The sequence below is a fragment of the Dermacentor variabilis genome, unplaced genomic scaffold, assembly GCF_050947875.1.
Source record: "Dermacentor variabilis isolate Ectoservices unplaced genomic scaffold, ASM5094787v1 scaffold_13, whole genome shotgun sequence".
In the NCBI taxonomy this organism is placed as follows: domain Eukaryota; kingdom Metazoa; phylum Arthropoda; class Arachnida; order Ixodida; family Ixodidae; genus Dermacentor; species Dermacentor variabilis.
The window spans coordinates 35,373,269-35,383,409 of NW_027460291.1; the positions used below are offsets into that span (position 1 = coordinate 35,373,269).

The 10,141-nt window shown below is 49.1% G+C and overlaps 1 protein-coding gene across 1 annotated transcript in view; it reads right to left on the reverse strand.

Moving 5' to 3' along the window:
• Nucleotides 1-9,450, reverse strand: part of LOC142566689 (uncharacterized) — a 71,309-nt gene extending 61,859 nt beyond the window's left edge. Inside the window, exon 1 of the mRNA XM_075677514.1 lies at nucleotides 9,296-9,450. Coding sequence (XP_075533629.1) covers nucleotides 9,296-9,350 — 55 coding nt within the window. The 5' untranslated portion in view covers nucleotides 9,351-9,450. The remainder of the gene's footprint in view (nucleotides 1-9,295) is intronic.
• Nucleotides 9,451-10,141: the final 691 nt, after the last annotated feature.

The following is a 10,141-nucleotide window of genomic DNA, read 5'->3' on the forward strand; positions in this document are numbered from 1 at the left end:
CAAATCATGTCCGCTAGTGAGACTAATCTAGCTCAATATGTAGAATTCTGCTACATTTCACGGGTGATATTAACACGTTCTGAGAACAGTGCACTGGACCAACCGCACACATACACAGCACGCCTCTTTACCTCTCTCTCTCTCTCTCTCTCTCTCTATATATATATATATATATATATATATATATATATATATATATATATATATATATATAGAGAGAGAGAGAGAGAGAGAGAGAGGTAATTTATATATATATATATATATATATATATATATATATATATATATATATATATATATATATATATATATATAATGTTGGAGAAACATGCAAAACACAACTTTCGTCTGAGTACCAACAACATGCATAGGGTATATACGCTGGCACTTGATTCGGTATCGCAATGCCTCACTCCCACAGCTCATGTCACCAGTATTCGTAGGATCAGGATTACAAATATGTGCATAAATGTGGCCATATCACCAATAGAAAGTCAGGTTGTGCGATGTTACACAATTGTGAATTTGCACATTCAATCTTTGGTAGAACCGCAAATAGGAGTGAATGTTTGTCAACCAAATACGAAAACCAGCATCTTTACGTTCCAATAACAGAAACTAACCAAATACTTCGCAACAACTCACTGTTTAATTAGTATTACTGTTCTGCTAAACATCGCAAGTTATCAGAAGTGGAGCAACAACAAATGTTTTCAAAAAAATGCTAAAACACAGTCAATAACTCAAGTTTTTTTTTCTTGTTTCGCGGCGAATGGTCACATAATAAGCTGTGAGTTTTCGTTGTATTTTATCATTTAGAGTTTTCGACAGTTTAGTCAGGTAGCGTGTATTCTTTTACACTACGATCAGTAATGTTTTCCTTGGAACGGGCCATTTCAGATTTGTTTATAGTGCACAAATCATCGTGTAGCTTTTTCTTAAGGCGAAAGTCGTAGATAGCTCATGGGTCGAAAAATTGACCATCCTGCGTTTAGTCACCAAAGTTCAAGCGCATGCGCCAGTATTTCTTGATCAGTAAAAAGAGCTCGATTGTCTCTGTTCGAGTTGAACGGACACCCTTCTAAATAGTCAGTGTGGCCGCAAAAGTGTCTGCGTTTGGTTTTGGTGGTTTTGTTCTTTGCCAAGCAATCTTACACATGTCTTATAATGTTCTGAGGAGTATAGATACACCTGCGAGAAGTGGAAATAAACATGTTGTTCATGATGATGATGACGAAAAAACTTTATTTATCCCTCACTAAAGGGAAAGGGGCAACGGAGTAGAGGGTAGGGGAGGAACTACTTCAAGTAGGCCTGCCCACTCCTCTCAGCCCACTCCAGTATGGCCTCCTGAAGGTCGGGCCTGGAGCTGCGCAAGGCAGCCTCTCACTGCTCCTCACTAGTTATTAATTGCTTGAGAAAAGGGGGAAGGGGGTGCTTAGGGCACCTCCACATGATACGGTTTAAGTCTGCTTTGGGAAAGACGCAGAATTCGCAAGTCGGAGAAAGGTAAATGGAGTGATGAATGCGATGGAGGAGGTAAGGGGAGGGAAAGGTGCGAGTTTGCAGCTGTCACCTCAGAACTTCACACCTGCGCGGGGATTTGCCCATGAGTGGCGGAAAGGTTAAACGGACTAATCGGAAATGTGTTCAGATGTCGTGGTAGGTAATAAGCCGATCCCGCGGTGTAAAGGTCGCCGCCTCCGTGACGAGGTCCGATACACGTGATGCCTGAGCCCGGACTGTAAATCCTCGGGCACTTGCATGAGCCGCCTCGTTTCCGGCAAGGCCCGCATGCGCGGAAGTCCAGATGAATGCTACAGTTTGTTGGAAAGGATGGACCAAGAGGAGGGAAAGGGTCGGCTTAGAGACCCTGCCCGCTCCGAAGTTATCTATATTGCTGTTTAGGACATGTTATTATTAACATGTTGTTGAAAGTTAGCGCTGTGTGTTTGTCTAATTTACCTTTCCTTGTCTCTCTCGTTCTGCCTACGTTACAAGGAAGTAGAAGGCACTATATATGCAATGCCATGTAGCCACCGTCATGAATTAAATTTTGAAAATAAAACTAGAATTGAGTGAACCTGTGCATGTGCCCTAATGGTCTTCATAGAATTTCCCCGACCGTTCAAAAGTGTCATAAGCCACGCGCAACTAGTGGCGCTATCCGCCGTGGGTGCTTAGAGGCTTTGGCGTTGGACTGCGAAGCACGAGGGCGTGGGAACAAATCCCGGCCACGGCGGCCGCGTTTGATGGGGGCGAAATGCAAAAACGCTGGTCCACGTTAAAGTGCTCCAGCTGATGAAAATTAGTTTGGAGTACCTCACTACCGGGTGCCTTATGGGCTTTTACGTGTTATTGACACGTAAAACCCCATAATTCAATTTAAGCAGTGGCGATGCACATGCGATCAAAATAAACAAGTAAAGAGAAAAACAAACAATAAGTACTGTGAGCTATATATTACCCCTTCCTCTTCTTCATCTGTATATATTCATCATCATGGCCAGTGTCATCGTCTTCAGCGCGTGAAGAGGATGACGATCTTCTCCAGCCTTGATCTACGCTCCCTATACTGGCAGATACCCATGCACGAAGCAGACAAGGAGAAAACCGCCTTTGTCACACCCGATGGACTTTACGAATTTTACGTAATGCGTTTCGTCTGTGTAATGCTCCCACCACATTTGAGCGGATGATTGAGACCGTACTACGGTGCCTAAACTGGAAGACTTGCTTATGCTACCTTGGCAACATCATCATATTTTCGTCGACCTTCCATCAGCACTTGCAGCGCCTCGACGAAGTCCTGAGATGCCTCTCAGTTGCTGTCCTTCAGCTCAATACAAAAAGTGCCACTTCGCCAGCAAATTTGCTGGCGAAGCGGCACTTTATTAGTTTAAACCATTAAAGTGCTCGGACACCTTGTCAGCAAGGAGGGCCTTCGACCCGACCCCGATAAGATTACCGCTGTCCTCCGCTTCCCCAGGCCTCAACGCGCCAAAGACTTGCGTAGCTTCCTTGGCCTAGCTTCGTATTTCCGGCGCTTCATACGTAACTTTGCCACCATTGCGGCACCGCTCTATCAACTCCTTCCTTCTGGAGCTCCCTACATATGGTCGGACGAATGCCAAACTGCTTTTGACGCCCTCAAGCGTGCCCTCACGTCCGAACCTGTGCTTTGTCATTTCGACAACACCGCACCCACTCTTCTACATACTGACGCCAGCGGACACCGTATCGGCGCTGTTCTTCTGCAACGTCAGCAAAATTCTGAAGAACGTGTGGTTGCATACGCAAGTCGCACGCTAACAGCTGCAGAGAAAAATTATACGATTACCGAGCAAGAGCGTCTCGCCGTTGTCACTGTTGGTCCGTCCGAAAATTTCGGCCTTATCTGCACGGCCGCCACATTACGGTCGTTACTGATCACCACGCCTTGTGCTGGTTGGCGACGCTAAAGAATTTAACGGCACGTCTCGGCCGTTGGATACTCCGTTTACAAGAATACGACTTCGACGTCACCTACAAGTCTGGAAAGAAACACCAGGATGCCGATGATCCCTCTCGTTGTCCCTTACCACCGTCTTCAAACGCTGCTTGCTTACCACCTTCTGTGAGGGAACCGCAGGGCGCGTCACCTGCATTCCCTTCGCTCGCAGCTCTCGACCAGCTCCCATCCAGCTATGCTCATACGTTTGCCTCTAGCCAACGTAATGACTCCTACTGCCACTCCGTTATGGAACGTATTCGCGGATCATCTCGCACACCTTATACACGGCTCCGTCGGCAGTTGAACTTCAATACCGAAAATTCGATATTATTCCGGTTCGTGTTTCATCCCGAAGGTCACCGTTGGGTTCCTGTTGTTCACCGATCACTTCGGGCCCAGATATTGGAGACCTTTCACGACGATACCACTGCCGGTCACTTTGGTTTCCATAACACCTACGAGCGAATTCGCAGCCGCTTCTCTTGGCCTGGACTTGCAACCAGCGTAGCGAAATACGTGGCTTCCTGTTCGCTCTCCCAACACCGCAAACGACTGACCTCACCTCCTGCTGGACTGCTCCAACCTGTCCCGTGTCCTGAAGCTCCTTTCGCAGTCGCTGGTATCGACCTCTATATACCGCTACCCTTAACCACTGGCGGTAAACGATGGATCGTCATAGCTGTAGACCACTTGACCCGGTACGCTGAAACAGCCGCACTATCTTCGGGATCCCCCGAGGAGGTTGCAGCCTTTTTCTTGGAAGCCATCTTTCTACGGCACGGAGCCCCACGTGTCCTTTTGTGTGACCGCGGCAGGATCTTTCTCTCTAAACTTCTCGGCGATGTTCTCCGTACGTGCAATACCATCCATAAAACGACTTCCAGCTGCCACCCTCAAACTAATGGTCTCACACAGCGCTTTCATCGCACGCTTTCCGCCATGATATCTATGTACATCAACCCTGACCACACCAATTGGGATGTAATTCTACCATTCGTCACTTTCGCATACAACACGGCCGTCCAACGCACTACGGGGCACTCGCCCTTTTTGCTCGTGTGTGGTCGCCAACCGCTCACTATCCTCGACGCTTCTTTCTTCGGTGTCCCCGTGCCTTCGTCCACATCAGTGTGTGAGCAGTTCGTTTCGCGTGTTGTCCGGTGTCGCGAACGTGCCCGCCTCAACACCGACGCCAGGCAACAAGACCGCAAAATTCGCTATGATGCATCTCACCGTGTCGTTTCCTTCCACCCTGGGGACGAAGTGTTACTGTGGACCCCAGTTCGGGCTCCTGGATTGTACGAGAAATTTCAGTCCCGTTTTGTCGGGCCCTACATTGTTCGGGAACAGACTACGCCAGTTAACTATCGTGTCACTCCAGTTGTACTGCCTTTATACGGCCGCTGCCATTCCACAGAGATTGTGAACGTTTCGCGTTTAAAACTTTTCATACGGCGTTTCCCACCATAACCAGCGGCCAGGTTGGCCGCTTTCAAGAGCGGGGGAGATTGTGTGAGCATTATATTACCCCTTCATCTTGTTCATCTGTATATATTCATCATCATGGCCAACGTCATCGTCTTCAGTGCGCGACCTGCGCAATAAACCGTTGAGGCTTAACAGCTGTCTCGCAGTATTAACAACGCATTCGAATGACAATGTCCAAGTAATTAATTAAAGTCTCGTGGGCGCGCAGGCTTTCGCCTTCATCCTCTTTAGCATATGCTCAAGTGTCTGTCAAGTTTTTTCTATCTCCCCAGTACTGTAGCTTTTTTGATTCTAAAGCATCAAGTGGACAATTGAGCGAAAAAGCCTGTAGCGAAAAAGTGTCTGTAGCAGCGAAACGCCACCTAACCTTTCATGCGCTGTGACGCCACGCAAGGGGCGCAACTCGACGGAGCAGAGTGGGTGAAAAGGGTACGCCCGCTGCCAGGCTGGCGCGCCAGGTGTTGCGTGAGGAGAAAGGCCATCGCAGCGACCCCTGGTCACCCTCGCTCTCGCAAAGATGCTTTAAAGCGAAGCTTTCTTCCCCCTGCCGCCGCTGCTGCTGCTGTGGGCCGCTGTCGCCCACAGCGCGTCGAGGGGTTGTTCAGATGACAGGCGCGAGTAGGAGAGGAAAGCCGAAGGGAGAAACTCGTTTTCACCAAACCGCGTAAAAGGTGCGCAATCCCCTCTGTAGCTCCCTGGCCGTCGCCACTTTAGCTGCGTGACAGGTTTTTTTATCCGTGACTCTTCTCAGAAGCATTGCAGAAACTGCAGTGCTTCCCTTTCTACTAACGTGTGAGGCCAGGGCGGACGCCGTTAGAATTGTAGAGAGGAGAAGAGGTGACGGAGGTGAGGGAGGAGAAGAGGCAGTTCCCATATAAGAGAGGGTGGGGTGTGACATCAGAAAGCTAGGAAACCACACTACTACACGACAGTGGTTGCGGGGAAACACGATAAGCTAAAGCAAAATGTACGGTATAGTACGTTGCTGCTACTTCTGAAAAATAAGCGCCATAAAAATGTGTCAAATAGACAAATTACGCAGGGCGCATTAATTAAAGTGCACCGCAGGGTCTAAGAGACCCTACGGAAGCGGTCGACCGTCAAATGAACACTTCTGCGCCCGCCGCGTTGGCTCTGCCACTGTGGCATTTGTAGCGGTCGTGCATTTGATCCCAATGGAAGGTTTGCAAGAATACTGTTGCACATGCGCGAACACGGCTGCCACGAGCGCTCTCTAGATGGTTATGTAGGAGAAGCAGACGAACAACCAACGCTGCCTAGCGCGCATTGACACGCCGGTTTGTGGTGCTTTTGATCGCGGTATATTCGTGAAAAGGCAGGTTAGTTGTTTTGCTTACTGCGCACAAATTGCTTGACTAGCAAACGGAGAACTAGTTTATTTCGGTTTCTGTCTGAGAAGAGCTATTGTGCGAGGAAAGAAGCATGGATAAGCTACAGCCGGAGATTCCATCACCGCACACAACTTGTTCGCTGCTCGCAAAGCCGTTTTCATCGCGCTACTTCCGGCTACTGAATTGTCGTATGCCAGGGCCGCGAGGTTATTTCGATGTGCAAGCTTCAAGACGCCCTTACACGCAGCCGCATTTTGCCGGAATGTGGAAAGCTCATGATGGACGAGGAGAGACAGCGCTTGTGGAAGCTCAGCGGTGTCACTCAATTGTAGCTCACTTGTAATTATAATAAATATTATAAAGTGTTGTCGAAAGCGCGCCTCACTTGACAATCAGCGCCCAGTTCTACGCCACTGAAGTGATCGAAACGCACCATGCGAGGCAGTTGGTGTCGCCGACAGGAAGCGCGGAGCACCGTGCGGCGGAGTTCGCCTGGTTTGCTCTTTTCTGCTTACGGCGTACAGATATCCAAATATATTTTTCATTTAGCCTCGTAATATTCATGCATGCGTGAAAGAGTTCGCAAGAACCTGTGCGTTCAATTGCTAGCAGAAGCTTCTTCGTAACCGGCGGCACCCACGGCCAGCGAGCAAGGCCTACCGTCTTCATGGGTGGCAGTTAGCGCATAGAACGGCGCGCCGATTGAGACTTTCCTGTATTTACCGTAGGCGAAAAAGGACCGTCATAATAAGACGAACAGTTGCGTGACTTTGCTTTGTTGCAGATGGGTCATGTCAGTCCGGTAAACTCTCCTAAGTGGAGCACTGCGCCCGGCGCGCTGGCTTTGTCGGCAGCCGCCGATCGCTCGAGCCGGTAGGCCTAGCTCCGGGTTGTCAAAGCAGTAGACGACGGCGCTTGCAATAAAAACGCCGCGAGTCATAAAGCGTTTATTTTCGTGAGCATTTTAGCGTCTGGACAATTATGTCACGGTTAAATGAACGTTGAGTTGTTTCTCTCTATACACTGTCGGCAGGAAAGAGCAAATAAGGCGAGCCGCCTTGCACGGTGCACCGTCGCTGCACGCGGCCAGACTGCGAAACCAAGTGTTGACATTCGGCGGCACATCGGCAGTGTGTTTCGACGACATGCACCTGACTCTCTGTTGAAGGAGGGCACGTCGCTGGTATCAGTCCCATGCAAGCATCAGTAGCCTCCGGATATACGATATTTTTAGCGTAATCTTTTTCCTTCAGTGCCGAGCCTCGATGAGCCTGGCGAATATATAGTGGCAGGTATAGGAAGCAGATATTGCCACACACGATCAGTTTTAATGCTACGCTTCGAGAAGTCAGAGGTCCATGACATGTACGGAAACTTCAACGGAGAGCTGGCGTCTTCAATTATTCTTGCCGCTGTGAACACACCCGGTTGCCACGGCAGAGGCCAGGCAGAAGCCGAGAAACGAAGCTTGCTTTATAACCACATACTCTCGCATGCAGAGCGCTGCAGCTTTGCCTGTTGAGCGCCAGATGGCGCTCATTATTTTGAAAACCGTCCATTGCGGCAGCCGCATTTCGACGGGGGCAACATAGTAAGCGCACGTGCACTTCGATTTTGGGACACGTTAAAGAAAATCACAGTGTCAAAATTAATCCGGAGTACGCCACTACAAAAGCCGTGCAGCGGTGGCTCAGAGGTAAAGCATCCGCCTCACATGCAAGAGGACCGTGGTTCGAATCCCGGTGCCGCGCAATTTTCCACCTTTTAAAAAAATCACCGTGTTGATAAAATTGCATCAACAGTCCTAGAGTTCGGCCTGATCCCGGTGACCAGAACCGGCAATGCACTCCTTCAAACCTCCTGTATGAATGCCACAATCAAACCCCTGCCCTCAGTCCCCAGCTGCTGCGAAGCAACTGACCACGGCGGCGGTCAGACCTGTGATGCAGCAGATGGTGCTAAGAATATCTGGGTCCCGACAGGCCGCCATTAGAATCTGAACCTGGCAACGTATAACGCTAGAACGTGATCTAGTGAGGCGAGTCTAGTAGTGCTATTGGAGGAATTAGCGGGCAGCAAATGGGATATAATTCGGCTCAGTGAGGGTGGGAGGACGAAAGAAGCATATACTGTGCGAAAAAGCGGGCACGTCCTGTGCGACCGGGGCTTAGCGGAGAGACGAGAACTAGGAGTCGGATTCCGGATTAATAAGCTGGTAACATACAGGAATTCTATAGCATAAACGAGAGGGTGGCAGGTCTTGTTGTGAAACTTAATAAGAGGTACAAAATGAAGGTCGTACAGGCCTACGCCCCTGCATTTAGTCATGATGACCAGGAAGTCGAAAGCTTCCATGAAGTCGTGGAATCGGCGATGGGTAGAGTGAAAATAAAATTCACTATACTGATGGGCGACTTCAATGCCAGCGTAGGCAAGAAGCAGGCTGGAGACAAGTCAGTGGGGAAATATGGCATAGGCTCGAGGAATAGCAGGGGAGAGTTATTAGTAGAGTTTGCAGAACAGAATAATGTGCGGATAATGAATACCTTTTTCTGCAAGCGGGCTTCATTCGCAGACTCCCACACAGGAACGCGTACTCACACTGCAGAGCGGTGAGTGTGTTCGGCGAACACACTTCGCAGCGGTGAAGTGCGTAGCCTGGTTAGCAATGTGTAAATATAAGTACAGTAATATTGAAAGTAGAGTCAGGACTAACAGTGCGTACTAACTTCGCCTGGGTTATCGTTATAAGGACATTAATATATAACTAAACGGAATAAATTGGAAACGGGAAACGTAAACGGTAGTGAGCTACGAGCCTAAGACCCCACGCTCAGAAGCCGAGTGTCTTCACGGGTTTCCTTGTTACATAGAATTGTGATATTATAATCGCTGAAATATCTTGGCTACTTGATAGATTTCTTAGAATACTCTACTTAATATAGGAGATTACCATGCTCACCATCTTCACGCGCCGCTAGGCCAGCGATCACGAACACCAGAAGGAAGCTATCCATGGATAGTTCCCTGACTTTTCCCTCGATTCCAACTTGCTGAATCACGCGCCCGACTGTAATGGGTTCATAAGCTGACTGTGTCGCATCGTGAAGCCGGTGTTTTATATAGCCAGTGCAGTTTGTCCGTGGGCATGCGACGCCGTCGGTACGAGCAACGCCGCTGGATGCAACGCCACAGCTAGCAACGCCACAGCTGGCGCCAGAAGCTTGACTACACGTGGCTTCCGCCATGTTTATCCACACACGAGGCGCAGGCACACGTATATAGTAGCGTTACCCATTGTTTCACAATATAGGTGTCTACTGTAACTATGTCAGTGCGCTAACAGTGTGCGTGCGTGCGCGCGTGTGTGTGTGTGTGTGTGTGTGTGTGTGTGTGTGTTGGGCAGTCAGGTCACCTGGCATGAACAACCAAAACTTCAGTCAGTGATCGAATGGCTCGCTTATTCCAGGATCCCTAAGTAGCACAGCGACTGTGAGAGATGCCGTTGTTCGGGTGGAATGTGGGCACGGGGTAGGGGGGGGGGGGGCTCTTTCACCTGTTCTCAGTGCATGACTCAGTAGTGTTGTAGCCTTCCGCGTCCATCGGAATGCAGCCGCAGCTGTCGTCAGACGTACCAGTCTGCTCTTGTTCAGCACAAAAACTCTGGAGCTGCTAAGATAGACGCACACTTAGACGCACGCATGAACGTATGATCTTGATGCATAAGATTATCCACGGCCATTCAGGCATCCTTCTTTTTTGTACACTCGAGCGCATGTTCAACCTGACAATGTCCTCCGCTAAATAT